At 37.4% G+C, this 16,001-nt stretch overlaps 1 protein-coding gene across 1 annotated transcript; it reads left to right on the top strand.

The window, feature by feature from the left end:
* Positions 1 to 240: 240 nt before the first annotated feature.
* On the top strand, positions 241 to 15,572 carry rhbdl2 (rhomboid, veinlet-like 2 (Drosophila)). The gene is made up of 8 exons (XM_059339032.1): positions 241 to 588; positions 2,811 to 3,060; positions 7,638 to 7,786; positions 11,135 to 11,247; positions 12,077 to 12,177; positions 12,618 to 12,678; positions 12,777 to 12,838; positions 14,835 to 15,572. The coding sequence occupies exons 2-8, from the start codon at positions 2,824 to 2,826 to the stop codon at positions 15,012 to 15,014; spliced, it is 903 nt and encodes a 300-aa protein (XP_059195015.1). The 5' UTR covers positions 241 to 588; positions 2,811 to 2,823; the 3' UTR covers positions 15,015 to 15,572.
* Positions 15,573 to 16,001: the final 429 nt, after the last annotated feature.

The raw sequence follows: 16,001 nt of genomic DNA, 5'->3' as shown, positions 1-16,001 counted from the left end.
AAAAATCCAAAACTATTATAACCTTGGCAGGGAATTCACTGTTCCAATGAGGGTCCTCACAAAGATAGAAGTACAAGAGTGTGTGTGTTTCCGTGTGTGCTGGATAATGTGCGATAACGTGACAGTGACGTCACAGATCCCAGGTGTGGCCCGGGAAACAGGTAGGTTGTTGTTGTCGTGTGCAGGTTGCAGACATCAGTTTTCAGCTCGTGTTAGTGTAAAACGTCCTGCAGCAGAGTGGGAGAAAGCAGCACCGGTGGGCTGTTTGGACCAAGGAAGGAAGCTTGGTGCAGGATAAGCTATGAGAGGTCTATAATTATCTCCTTAGAGTGCTTTTTTTCCTCTTTCCCCCCTTCGGATCTCAGAGTCACGATCTGGTCGAAGAAGGGACTCCGCGGGCTCTCTGAAAACATGGAGGAACGGCGGTGAAAAACCACTTTGTCCAGGATTTTTGAACGCAACTTCAGTATAAGAACTCATGCACTCTTCAGCTCACTCATTGAGCTATTTGAATTAGTTTAGTCGGATCGATATTTATGCGTTTGGGAGCGCCTGGAGCCATCTGCACGCTTCCTGTTCAAGGCTGAGGTGAGTAAAGTGAGTCATATTCATTCAAAAGAAATGATAGAAAAGTTAAGAATGGCAAAGGGCTTGAAATAGATTTTATTTGACGTTGTAAGGAATAGTTTGTAACCTACTAGAATAAAGAATATGATAACAACAACGCCCAGTAAACAGGAAGCGCTAATTAACAGACTGCATGAACTCAACTTACACTGCATTCTCTATTTCACTACTAATAGAGAAAAATATTAAGAAAACAAGTATATTCCCAGCCTGATCTTACAAAGGGAAGTGGTTTTATTTCAGTGTAGCTATGTGTAAAACTTCTGCTTTTTTTGCATGGTTTATTCATCACTTGGACTTGAGCAAGGTCTTACTAAAGACTTGAAATACATGTATTTAATGGTGCAAAACTGGCCATTATAGGAGTCATTTTTAGCTTGTGTTAAGTCAGAGTAATTCATTTTTTTTTCATATATATCTTTATTGGGTTGTCAAGACATGATACATATTTCAATCAGTAAGGATATTTCACCCATTTTTCCCCCTTTTAGAACCCCCCCACCTCGAACTAGAGAGTCACATTCACATAAAATAAGCAAAATACTATAAATAGTTCTGATAATGAGCAAACACAACTCTCTCCCCCTCAAAGAAAAACAGGAGGGTCGAACAGTAGCCAAATAAACAAATAATAATAATAATTTTAAAAAAGTAAATAAAAAGGGACATTTAGAGGAGGGATACAGAATGCTTGGGAAAAAATAAAAAAAAAATTAGCTATGACAATTTGTATATGTTTTGCCTAGAATTCGACCACCTAATCAACATACCAAAAACAATTACTCCCCATTTCAAAATTATATCAATTTATCTTAATTAGAACCATATATCTTTATCATTTAAGGATGAAATGTACTCGATTAAGGAAAGAATGGGATTCCAAGTTTTATAAAAAATTGTGGGAGCACCCCCTAATACTGTGCGTGTAGAAATGACATTAGATCCTTTAGCCAAGAGTTAGGGGAGGGAGGATTCTTCTCCTTCCAGTGAAGTCAGATACGTCTGCAGGCTACCAGAGATGCAAAAGCAATAGAGTTGTTTTCCCTGTTGGTGAAGTGTGTGTATTCTTCAGGCACACCAAAGATCGATGTTAAAGGGCTCAAAGGCACCGGTTTGTGTAAAGCTTTTGAAATAGTATTGTAGAAAGAGGATCAGAATGAGCTTAATCTCTGACAGGAAAAAAAATGTGTGTACAACTGTAATTCAGTGAATGATGTGTCCTCACTTTTGTATGTAAATTGAATCATTCATTCCAAGTAATATTCACTAAACCAGTTCATTGGCTTAATTAGTTGTTATTTCCAAGTAAAATGTAATTGAGGGACATCAGTGAATCTGCAATTTACTTGTGTATTTTCATAAAAAAAATAAGTGGTTCTATTAAATAGATATTACTTAGAAACAGCCTGAGTAAAGATGACAAACACTTTCTGTGTGGAAAAACTTGCCGAGCTTTTTTTAAAGTAAATGTCACTCTTCCAGAACCCTGTTAGCATTGAGCATTTTCATTTCATTTATCCTTTATTTATTTTCTCGAGGAATCATTGAGGGCAACCCCTCATTTGCAATGATGTCGAGAGTACAGAGAAAACACATGCAAAAACATTAAAAACAGTTACAGTGAAAGGCAGAGTTATTGTTATCATAGTTTTAAACTGGCCCATAGTTATAATTGTGTTGAGTTTGAGTGAATGTTGTAAGACGTTCCAGAAAGTCTGGGCTAAGTCAGCTTGGAAAAAAGCACATCTCTTGCAAGCTTCACTACTGCCAGGAAAAATTTTTGGTAGTTTTGCTTTGCTGAAATGCATCCTATGCAGTACTTTGAGCTGTATTAAGTTAAGACGGGAACAGGATGAGGAGCTATTCACTTGTAATTTGGCTCTCTCCCACCAAGGATCCTGGAGTTCGGTTTCTAGCATTTCACCCATCCTTAACCCATTGACGCCTAAAACTTCCTGTAAAACCTCTGGGTGATTTTAAAAGAAGCCCCTAAAACCTGAAGTTTTTCTGAAAATTCAACAGAAATGTCAACGCTTCTACTAAATAATAGATTTTTCAGCCTCTGTAGCAGATAGAAATTAAATTCAAAAAGTATTTGAGAGCTTATACAAATACTACAAAATGACGTATCCGCTTTCCAGGCTTCAATGGGTTAACTTAAGAATATGTATTCTGCTGTGCAGGACCGGAGCAGTGATGGGGGACATCGACCTGGAGCAGCAGGAGCAGGAGCCGTTCCCCGTGGACCGGGACGGGAAGCGGCTCCGGACTGCCGAGGACCAGCCTGACGGGGACAATAAGCCGGGATGCTGTGGGAAGTTCCAGGAGACCGTCTCCAGATGGATGCTTCCACAAGACCTCCGCAGCAAGTACCTGGAGCGGGCCAACTGCTGCCCGCCCCCCATCTTCATCATCCTCATCAGCATCGCTGAGGTAGCTCTCGCCCTGAATGTACACGACACACATATTGCATGAGCACTGGGCCGGCCAGTATGGATCCTGTTATCTAATTACACATGCAACCTACATTTGGTGTATATGCTGCCAGGGTGTTAATTACTGTATAGATCTGCTGTGATTGCATTAAGCAGATTAGATATTGAGGCGATGTTACAGAAGCCTGAGTGGGTTTAGTTTTAAATCATGTCACAATAACTGAGATCAGCCCTGTCACGATGACACATTTTTTAGGACAATATATATAAACTATCACGATAAACGATAGTATCGTTGTATCATCGATGTCATTTTAGTTTTGTAACGATATTAGAGCATAATAATTGCGTTCTTTTTTACAGCAATTCATTTTTAAATCTCGAGAATATTAAACATTGGAATTTAAATGTGGAAAAGAAATATTAAAATATCCTAGATAAATAAAAGATAATTAATTAACTACAACCAACACAAATCAAATAGACTCTGTTAAAAAAAATCACTGAGATAAACATTGTGTATTATGTTATTTTAATATTAAAATAACATATAAACAGCTGGAATGGCTGCTTGGGAAATTTATTCCGTCATTTCGTCAATTCCTGGCTGTCAGACGTGTGTGTGTGTGTGTGTGTGTGTGTGTGTGTGTGTGTGTGTGTGTGTGTGCGTGTGCGTGTGTGTGTGTGCACTGTTTCCGATCGGATGCCTTTTAGGGGCAAAACATAAATTTCGTTGTACTACCCTGTTCAATGACAATAAAGGCTTTCTGATTTTCCAATAATATTCAAATAGTTTCCAGCGAATATCAATGTTCAATGTGTATGTGCTGGATGGTGTGGTACCTTATGAAAAGTGTTTTATGGAGTTGCAGATGTAGTAGTGTTCTGCATGTAATGTGCAAATTCTGATATTCGCGATTAGCATGCTAAGCGGAGATTTAGCTTTATTCACTTCTTATGTTGCATTACTATGTAATTCAGGGATGACATTCATGTTGCTTAGCGTAATGCCTATAATTATTTGATATGAGATACTTACATGCAATATAGTATATCAGCTAATTGGGTTCATGTTAATGTACTTTTAGTGCAGCATAGGCTACTGCGTGATGTGCTATCTCACCATTAGCATGCTAAGTGGAGATTTAAGCCCTTTCTTCTGCATCAGTTTGATCCATTAAAAACAGTAAAAACAAAACTTTATTAACTGACAGCATAAGCATAATACAGATGAAAAGATAGCGTTTACAATATACTGAGTCCAGATAAAAACTATTGTGTCTATTTTAATATATCAAACGATAAGTCGATATATATTAATTATCGTGACAGGCCTAACTGAGAACTAAACTTAAGTGTTCACTTCTTCCTTTCTCTCTCTCTGTCTGCTTTGGCGTCTCCTCTGCCTCCTCTGAATGTCCTGATTCATAAAGTTCAGTCTTTACCAGCAGGCAGCCGGCTTGGTGTCATGAGTCACAGCTTCAGGTTAGCCCTGGTGCAGCCGATCCTCACTGGTGGGACTCAGAGATGTTTCCCTAAACGTGCAAACAGAGAGCCAGTGTGTTTGTGACTTTTAGATTCGGGTAAATAAATGGTGGAATGTGGAGGATCAGCGGGTGATTTGCTGGAAGCTGAAGCCTCATGTTGCCTGCAAAACTATAGCTTTAAAGAGAGATACTCATCTTTTATTACAACTTACAGCTAAAGCCGACAGGAATGTGTTGAAGATTTGTGGAATGTGAAACAAACAGCGGGGAATGTCGTTTAATTTCAGACGCCATAAGACTTGTGAGCAGCAGGAAAGATTCTCAGTTTGCTTTTTGTTTAGATTTATAAATGCACTTTTTTCCCATAATGTGCATTTTTGCTTTTGGATATTGTTGGTTGCTATGGATTGGCCAAATTTTTGTATTTAATATTTTCTTAACTTTAAGTACCATATTAAGCATTTTTTGGCAGTAACTGAAAAAACACTTGTAGTTTTAAGCAGATATACATGTTTATTAATGTGTATTTGTCAGCAACAGATTGATTATGATGAATTAATGTACGACAATAAGGGATAATGGACAGTAAGCGGATTGTTGTGGGTGGTGCTTGTTAGGCCTGTCACAACAATAACTATATCGACTTATCGTTTGATATATAAAAATGGACACAAATTGGTGAAAAAAACAACTATTTCCCAAGCAGCCATTCCAGCTGTTTATTATTTTACTAATAAAATAATATAATACATAATGATTATCACAGTGCATTTTTTGTTAACAGAGCCTGAAAGTCTATTTTAGTTGTTTTGGTTGTAGTTTATTTATTTAGGTTTTATCTATCCTTTCCACATTTTAGTTCCAATGATTAATATTCTCGAGATTTAAAAATGAATCACTGTTGAAAAGGATGTACTTATTGTGCTGTAAAGTTATAAAACTAAAAGAAAAAAAGGTAACGCTTGATATTAAGGTCCTTGTAATAACCATTTATTAACAAGTAATAAGGCCCTTGTAAGTCCTTACAAGATGCTTATTAACATTATTGTGTGTTTATAAGCTTATATAAGTGTTAATAATGGCATTACAAACACCCATGACCCACCCATTATGTCTTTGCCATGCCTTTATTAATCTTATTTTGTTTGCTTATTGATATTAAAATATACTTTATTGCTCATCTATTATAAGTTAACTATAAGTTAACTATGCTTTTTGCAACTACCGGATCTAAAGCGAGAACAATGCCTTATTACTTGTTAATTAATGGTTATTAAGGACCTTATTATAAAGCGTTACCGAAAAAAATCCATGTATTACCCAATATACACTTTGTATATTAACACTGCACAAGAGCATTACACCTCATTGTACATCCCACTTTCACACACAACCTCATTTGGCTATAATTGAAAAATCGACTTAATCTCCCACTATATGAATACATACTTCTTACTGGAGCTGCACTAGTTGTCTGAAATTAAGTAATTTAAATGTAAGTCATTTTAGTGTTTCATTTACAGTACAGGCCAAAAGTTTGAACACACCTTCTCATTCAATGTGTTTCCTTTATTTTCATGACTATTGACATTGTAAATTCATCAAAACTATTAATGAACACATGTGGAATTATGTACTTAACAAAAAAGTGTGAAATAACTGAAAACATGTCTTATATTCTAGTAAGCAAAGGGTGGCTACTTTGAGGAATCTGAAATACAAGACATGTTTTCAGTTATTTCACACTTTTTTTGTTAAGTACATAATTCCATATGTGTTTATTCATAGTTTTGATGCCTTCAGTGAGAATCTACAATGTAAATAGTCATGAAAATAAAGAAAAACGCATTGAATGAGATGGGTGTGTCCAAACTTTTGGCCTGTACTGTACTTTAATACTTTCAGGGGGTGAATCCATACTCTTATAACATGTAAAACCTATTGAAATCTAAACAACACTGCTCTTGCTGTTTCAGTCAGTTTGGCTGAAGCTAAACTCTCTCTGAGTGTTTTGCACATTTGCCTATTCATACTGAGGGATGAACAGCTCTCTGTGTAGCTCACAGATGTCTGATGTCACTGCATTAGATAGTGTGTGAATACTTTATCATTTGGGGAAAGAGGAGGCACTTTATTCACCCAGAGGAGATGGACTTTCAGTGCAGTGTTTCTATCTGAGCGTGCCATCGCTTTATATTCCCACGGATGCTGCATCAATGTACGATCACTGGGGGGATTTTCTGTGGTCGGCTAAACACACTTCAACATCTGTATTCCTGATTCTCATCTTTATTGTCTCAGCTGTTTTGCTGTTAGCCCTAAGAAGTGAGACAGTCAGTGTGTCCTGGATAAAACTATAATAATCTGACATTTTAAAAGTATTGTTCTAGTAGGGCTGCACAATTAACCGAATTTTAATACCACGATTAAATTAACCTGATCGTTGGCGATATTTCCATTTTAAATTGCGGCTCTCCTGCATATCTAATCCATCACTTTCTACACCAGTTAGTCCACCAACCACCAGGGGGCGAACGCATAGTTAAGGTTTCATGTAGCTGCCAAAATAAATAACAAGCTAGCGCCAAGCAGGATGTGACGTAGTACTCTAAACGACAACAACACGCGCCATTTGTAAAAGCCGGCGAAGCTGTGTTGCTAACTTATCGACTTTGGTGCTAAATTTAGCAACTTTTCAGACCCCCTTAGCGACTGTTTTTCAAAAAAGTGACTGGAGACAAATCCAGCGACTTTTTCCGGTGTTATTGGAGACTCGTTCTTACTCTTCTTAACGAGCTTCTGGCCACAGGCTCGTTAAGAAGAGTAATAACTAGTGGAAGCGGCACAGTCCTCCTGCAGCAGTCTCTCCCAGCTGCAGAGCCGGAGGGGATGTTAACCCCTTTGCATCCAGTCTGCAAATTGCTAACTACAGTTAGCTCTGTAGCAGTACAGTGTGTATGTGCTGTCTGACGAGAAGGGCTGGGCGGGGGGTTCTGTTTCTGTATGTGTTCAAAAACAACAAAGTGTGTTAAAAAAAAGTCTTGTCCTTAAACACTAACATGTGTGTTTGTCTTGTGTTCCTGGTCAGTTGGCGGTGTTTATCTACTACGCTGTGTGGAAGCCTCAGAAGCAGTGGGTGACCCTGGACGAAGGCATCTGGACAAGCCCGCTGACATACAAGTCTGAGCGCCGGCAGGAAGCATGGCGCTTCATCTCCTACATGTTTGTCCACGCTGGGTAAGTCCGCTCAGCCCCTTTAGATACTTTAATTACATGGTGGAAGATTGAGTCACTGTGAGGGAGTGGATAGAAACCCACAGACACTTAACATGAAGCTCAACATCTCTGTGTGGGTTTTTTATGCTGTCAGGTCTGCCCTACAAAGTCTAGCTGCTTAAGTCTTTATCGGGCGAAGAACTATATTTGGTAACTTCAGTGGATATCTAAATGAAGTCCCCATGTCTCTCTGTTTGGTCGTAGAACCACATGGATTTCTTCCAGCTAATCAGCAAAGATCAGGCTACGTCACAGACACCATGACATCTGACCAACCAGTATGATAATAAAATAATAATATTAACTTTATTGACCTGGACTTCCAATGTAAAAATGAAAAATTTAGAAAGAAAATCTGCAAGAAACAGTCGTATAAACAGAGTTATTCTTCAGTGACTTTGCAAATATACTAGATTAAAGTGGCAAATCTACAAGAAAAAAGTTGCAGATTTAAGAGATTTAAAGTGGCAAATCTGTGAGAAAAAAGGGGGGAAAAAAACAACTTTTTTCTCGCAGATTCACCACTTTAAATCTCATAAATCTGTGCATTTTTTTCTCGTAGATTTGCCACTTTAATCTCGTAAAACTTTTTTCTGAAAATATTACCCCCCTCCCCTGGGTCCGTATGTTTTTTTTTCTTTTTTTTACACATTCTGTCAGTATGTAATATCCTCCAATATTCTCTAGGGTTGAAATGTGGAATTTGCAAGTATTTCAATGAGTGCCCTATAAAGGGTTAAAGGCTTTTTTCGTTTTTAACTGACTGGCCAGCCAAATGGGTTATAGGTAGGTAAGATGAGATGAGATGAGATTCAACTTTATTGTCATTGAACAGAGTAACAAGTACTAGGACAACGAAATGAAGAGATATGACACTCAATGATGTAATTTTTATGCTCAAAAATCATGACAAGTTGTTTGACCTTTGACCCCAAAACAAAATCAATTTGAAAATGTTTATTCACTGAAAACAAACTATAAAAGCTGAAAGAAGACAACAACCTTGTAGTTACTGCACTCTGTTTTTGCATTACTATTAGAACCTTTTACAGCAAAACCAGAGTGTAGTAACTACATTTTTGGGGTCAAAGGTCAAATAAATCGTCATGATTTTTTAGCATTTTTTGGCTGGCCAGTTAAAAAACGTTAAAGCAGTTTTTCTCAGTTTTACCCTTTGCGTAGTTAGTTACTGCAGTTAGACTTTGTAGGGCATCTCTGTTTGTCCTTTTTGCTTATTAAACTGTCTTGTGTTGCTGCATATTTACACTAACAACAGCAAGTCACATGAAGCACAGTGCTGCCAGCTTTCTATAGAGGTTCATGGAGGCCAGAGTTGCAGACACATCTGTCAAAATACTGCAAAGCCACGTGATGTGGCAAACAGTCTGAAGAGTCATGAGAACATACAGTTAACCACAGGAACACAGGAAAACCACAAATCCTGACTACAAGAGGAAAAACTAGATTAGCAAAGAGGAACAGTGGTCACAGTCACTCGCCAACACCAACTCAACAGGATATTTGCTTAAAGGATAAAGCTGGTGATATTCTATATTTTACCTTCTGTCAACAAATCCCATGAAAAGACCAAAGGCAACAATTTATGGTTATTCTTCAGCGCCGTAGGTCCCCATTGTTGTTCAAAATCTATTAAAAACACATAACTTTACTGCACTGTTTCACCAAGGTGGCATGTTTCTTTATTACAATGAACACACACACTGGTATTTATTCATAATCAGCTTCCTGGTGCCAGAAATCCTCAGTAGTGCACTAAATAAGTGTACATTTGCAAGGTTGTTATACTTAACGAAAACTAACGAAATAAAGAAAACTAGAATTGAAAAAACATTTTCTTTAACTGAAATGAAAATAATAATGGGAGTTTTAAAAAAAAACGATAACTAACTGAAACTGTATTTTGTGGTTACAAAACTAACAAAAACAAACAAAAATTAAAGTGAAAATGTCCTTACTTTTCGTCTTTGTCATTTTTTTTCATACGTAAACCTCTTTGGTTGATATGAAATCTATATAATCTATTTGGTTTTATGACTTAGTAAACGTATTGGGGCTGAGATGGATCAGACAAAGGAAATAAAGGAAACATTTATTGTGACTTTTTTGAATCTGGCACCCAACAAATACCCTGTTACAAACACACTAAAAATAACACTAAAACTAATAAAAACTAAACTAAAACTAAGCATTTTCCCAAAATTAAAAACTAAGTAAAACTAGCAAACACACTCTAAAAACTAATTAAAACTAACTGGATTTGGAAACAAAAATTAAAATAAACTAATAAAAAAATCAAAACTATTATAACCTTGTTAGTTTGCAGCTAGAAAACTCATTTTACTCTTGTTTGAGTTACACTTGTTAAACCACACAATGTCTAGCCATTTTAGAATATTACTGAGCTGTTTTTATTTATAAAATAATATATTTGGGACCTGTTTTTAAAGATTTAGTCTTTCAGTTGGACATATGGTCTAATAATTAAAAAAAAACAGTTGATCCCTTAAAATAAACCCCTACATGTTTTCTAACATGATATGATATGCTATGTTATTTAGTTATTTATTAATTTATACCTTTTGTATGTGTGTTTTTATTGCACAATGTTGCATGCAAGTGTCATCTTTTATGGATGCAGCATGAGTGAAAAGCCAGAGACAACTTTTTCTCTCTGTGGGACAATAAAGTTAATCTTGATCTTGATATATTTTGAGCCAGAGGAGCAAAGAGTGAGGATTCACAGGTGCAGCCTTTACTGAAGTCTTATCGGCACCTGTGATGTATCAAAAATAAGATAAAAGATAATGGACAGATGGTGCAGCTGTGCCACACATCATATTTAATTGACAGGTGTTTCTGATACAGTCATGGAAAAAATGATTAGACTATTGTTTTCTTCAATTTCTTGTTCATTTTAATGCCTGGTACAACTAAAACTACATTTGTTTGGACAAATATAATGAAAACAACAAAAATAGCTCATAAGAGTTTAATTTAAGAGCTGATATCTAGACATTTTCCATGGTTTTCTTGAGAATGATGTTGGTAATTATTAAGAAAACCATGGGAAATGTCTAGATATCAGCTCTTAAATTAAACTCTTATGAGCTATTCTTGTTGTTATCATTATATTTGTCCAGACAAATGTACCTTTAGTTGTACCAGACAAGAAGCTGAAGAAAAAGGGTGGTCTAATATTTTTTTTTCCATGACTGTAGTCTTCCCACCCCCCTGTATGACATTTAACCTCCATGGTGAAGAAAGCTTTTCCTCCATCTCTCCCTGTAGTGTGGAGCACATTGTGGGCAACCTGGTGATGCAGCTGGTGCTGGGCATCCCACTGGAGCTGGTCCACAAGGGATTTGAAATTGGGATGGTTTACATGGCCGGCGTCCTGGCAGGTGAGCATGTTTTCATTTCCCCTGATACAGTAAATGTCACTCTGTTGTTCCCATAGACTGTATAAATAATGGACGTAGTCACCGTGACATGACCCGTTGGTTTGTGGCCCGTTTGAAGCCTTGAGTTAAGCGTTACACTTGTCGCCATCTTGCGTCGCCATCTTGTTTCCGATACAGGAAGCAGACTCCTTGGGTGTCTGTTAGTCCAACCAAATGCTGAACAAGACATTTTTACTGAACAAAACGTTCAAATAGACGTCATTAAGTGAAAAAACAGTGAAAGGGTCAAAGTTATGAGACCAAACCGGTAAATGTCCTTTTATATGTATATATGTATACAACTTTATTGACTTGTTACCGTGGATACGCATTGCTCTGCTTCTCTCCTGATGACGGCTCGCCTTGTTAGTGACCTGTCAATCAAAGGTAGCCACGCCCCAAATCATACGATTCTTTATCTTCTATTTTCTTCTAAATGGGCCATTATTTACACTATTAACATCAAATTGTCTTGAAGAAGATTTTTACTAGTGATTGGACCATAGTAAAATTCTGGGGTAATAAATCAAATGAGAAGTTTTCTTATTTTGTACTGAAATGAATGGACTAAAAAGCTTTTGCAGATGCCGTCAGCCCCCCCCCTGCTGAAATTTTCTGTAGAATGCAGCTTAAGGCACTTCCTGGTTTGCCTCCTTGCTCAGACCAGGAGGTTGCCGCTTGGTCGTTCCACAAGCGTCTCAAACGAGCTGTAATTCATAAGTGTTTGCCTTGAAGTTGGTTTTTCCTGTTTGTGTTGGAGCGAGTCCACTGATTTTATGTTTCCCCTCAGGCTCGTTGTCCAGCTCCATCTTTGATCCTCTCAGTGCCTTGGTGGGAGCTTCTGGGGGTGTTTACGCCCTAATAGGAGGCTACTTCATGAACGCAGTGGTGGTGAGTTTACATAAAGTTCAGAGTTCAGCCATTCAGTCTCAAGTGTTGTTATGAGAAAAGGCCGCCTCAGCCTTTTAGATAGTATAAACATAGACATATTAAGATAATTGAATGCTTTTAATGTATATTTTCGACATAGAAAGTACAAGACTGGTCAGATGAATATATGCAGAAGTAACATTTAAATATGTATTTTATTTTTTAATGTGTGTAGTTCTAGCTCACTCTGAATTTCAAAATAAATGTCAAATTGAATGTTTCTAAATGTCATTTTAAAGGATAATGCATATGTAACTTAACTACTGGAGATACATTTATGTGTTTTTTTAAATTTATTTTGAAGCTAAAATTATTGTTGCATTTCTGTTCTTCACTGTGTGTCATGCTTATTTATGTTTCATGCACTTTGTGAGTTAAAATAATGTGCTTTCCCTCCAAAGAATTTCCGAGAGATGATTCCTCTCCTTGGAATATTTCGTATCCTGGCCATTGTGATATTTGGTACGTTCCCCTGCATGTTTTTCTTTAACCTATTTTGTACGTTTTCCAACTGCTGTGATCACATTAATGTGAAATGTTTTATTGCTTTCTTTCTCTAGTTGGCACAGATTTTGGATTTGCCTTCTACAGAAGATTTTCCGGTGACAGCGATGGTTTGAAGGTCTGTTTTGTTATTGTTGTATTTTACCTGTACAGTAGAGGGAAAAAGACTTGCTACGAGCTTTGACAGTGATCCAGCCAATCAAGCTCTCCTCCCCCAGGCTGACAGTATTTACTGATGGATTAAATTTTCCTTGTGGCTACACGCAAGATCCTGCTGCGACTTGATTATTATCCCACATAAATACCTCTCCGTATGGGCAGAGACTTAAAACTAACACACAAAAGCTGCTTTTAAAAAATCCACACTGAGAATTTGTGACTGTTTCCTTCCTTCCTTGAATTAAACAGCTTTCGGTATCTTCTTCCTGCTTGATAATCAGCTGGGAAGACAAACAAGCGTCATCAGACTACAAATTCTAAAAACCCAATCCCTTATTCCCTCCCCCGCTTTGTTATTTCCCTTCCCCGACTCTTTGTTCTGGCTCATAAACTTGTCCTGCAGGTTTTTTGGGGCTTTGAAGTCGGATGACAGTACCTGAGGATCTGTTTTTAATTTAATCTGAGTAATTAGGCCTACATATAAACTAAACATAGTTATAGTGGTTTGGACTTTTCTGTTTTCTTTTCTTTTTCTTTGTTTATTTGAAAGGGACACAGCCTGCTACTGAACATCAGTATATGACGTTTTAGTTTGGTTTTAGTTAGTTTTTTAGAGTGCGTTTGTCAGTTTTTAGTTTACTTTCAGTTTTTCAGACAGGTTTAGTTTTAGATTTTATATATTTGGTTTACAGTACTTTTTGGTTTGTATTTGTTTGGAACAGGTAAACTGTTCCAACTCATGTAGCTACATATACACAAAATACAAGGTTGGAGAACGGTCACAATATTCCAATCTTTTGGGATTTGGGATTGGGGAATGAACTTGAACACTAGGGGTGTTTCCACTATAGTGGAAAACCGAGAATGAGGCGTGTCTCCCTCGCTGAAACGCCCCTAATTTGAATGTGACGCGTCCTAGCAGCCATTCAAGCGGCCATTTTTTGTCCCTGTAGAGGAGCAGGGACATTTATCTCCCCTGAAAAAGCCTGGTTGCTGATTGGATAGTCATGGAGCGAGGTGCACAGTAGCACAGTGCTAACAGGCTAACAGTTAGCTCTGTAGCAGTACAGTTTGTATCTGCTGCAGCAGTATGTGTTCACTTCGATCTCTGTTTGTTTACAACAAGCACTGGACACTCTGTGCACAGTTAGCGATGCCGGTTAATTTACAATCAGCCGCGGAAACTTTCTGTACAGTTAGCATGCCGGTTTGTTTACGGCGGCTACAGTTGTTGTGCATGCTGTTACAGCAAGATCTGCTCCTTCCATATTGGCTTCTCCTTCCTTATTGTTAACGTTTGGCGTGTCTCCTGCATAGACATATATATATATATATATATATATAGATATAGATATAAATGTATATATGTCTATGGTCTCCCGTGTCATATCTGTCGCGTATGTGACGTCACGGTCGAAACCGTCGCTAAGTGATTATGCGACGATCGAGAAACCATACGTTACATCCGAGTCTCGTAAATCCCTCTGGGACCTTTTTTTGTGATAGAGAAATTACTTTATAACCAATAACTTTTATTATAGAGACACGCCGACTGAGCAGCCATTTGAGAGAGACTTTCCCAGCGGCCACTCTTAACCCTAATGGAAACGCGGCTAACTTTTCCATCTTTTGGGATTTGGAAATTAACACTCTTTCACTTTTTCACTGTTTTATCAGTTTTCTTTAATTGTGGTGACATTAAACCAAAAATATCTGTGTTTTATGTCAGAAAAGTGGATTGAAATTCATGCCTTTTTAAGTAGTGATATTTATCAGCTTAAACATTAAAATGGAAATCAACTTGTGTTCATGTTTATCTTAAAAAATATAAGTTTTACTAGATTCTTGACTGGACAGTAGTGTTGCAGGTTTTATTCATTTTCAGTTTTTACTGCAACATGTTTCACTCTTTTCATTTTAGTTTCAGTTTACAATAATAACTTCTCTCCTCTTAGGTGTCCTTTGTGGCTCATTTCGGAGGAATCGTGGCCGGGATGACCGTCGGCTACGTCTTCTTCAGCGATTACAACAAGAAGCTCCTCAAAGACCCTCGTTTCTGGATTTGTATAGTGGGATATGTAATCTTTGTGCTCTTTGCTGTGTTGTTCAACATCTTCCTGAGCCCGGCAACATGAGAGCATACAACTGCACTCACCAACCTTTTTTATTTTTTTTGTTTATTTTAATGCCAACACTCAACGCCTTAATGTCGCACTCAGGAAGCTGTTTGTTACAGATTTGTTTCAGAGAAAAGTGGCTTTTCAGGGACTTTGAATATAGTGAACAGGGTAATTTTATTTTATTTTCCTTTTTAAGATTTTCTTCTTTTTAGAGCTGTATTTGTGAGTTCCAGGGAAAGGGTGCCTCCTGCTGTTTATGTAAGATTGCAGAAGGCGTATTTTAAATTTTAGATGTTTTGCAAAATTTGCCTTTAATAGTTATTAAGAACTGACATTTAATCTGCATTTTTAATGTGCTATCATTGATGTTTTTATTTGTGTTTCTGTGAGTGTTTTGTACATGAGTTTTTCTTTGTACTTATCAGGAAACTAATGAACACACTGGTCCTATTTCATGTCATTCTCCTTGAGTAGAAATTAACACTCAGACTGTTTGGTAGCATGATTTTATTCTGTTCAATCATCAAGGACTCGTTTGGACTCTCAGTATTCATTAAAAGTGCCTTAATTGTGTCTGATGAAGACATGTTGATTGGTTTTATGACAACACTAACAAGACGAAAGGGTTAACAAAGAAGTCTCTGGGAGGAAAAAAGGCAAAGATGTTGATGTCTGCAGCGTTGTTCCTTAGAAAGCGGTAAGAGCTGGTTTACCATCAGGCTCTGGCTTAATGCCACCATATTGTTTTACCTACATCCTGTTGACAGGATGAGAGTGATGTTGATTCAATCTCCTCCTATACTTATCTCTACTGTAGTAAAATTAAACCATGGTTGATATCGTACATTAACTCAAGGGGAATTGTTGAACAGTAAGTTATAGTTTAGTGGCGGTACACTTTCTGTTCTATAAGTCTGCAAATTAAAACTCTTAAATGAGTCAATATCGCTATAAAGTGCCTTTTGGTGTCCTCTTCAGAATCGCTGAGTCATGAAAATGTAG

Source organism: Centropristis striata, chromosome 8 (genome assembly GCF_030273125.1).
Source record: "Centropristis striata isolate RG_2023a ecotype Rhode Island chromosome 8, C.striata_1.0, whole genome shotgun sequence".
In the NCBI taxonomy this organism is placed as follows: domain Eukaryota; kingdom Metazoa; phylum Chordata; class Actinopteri; order Perciformes; family Serranidae; genus Centropristis; species Centropristis striata.
The sequence above is the reverse complement of the archived record's forward strand: the minus strand, read 5'-3'. Positions and strand labels throughout refer to the sequence as shown.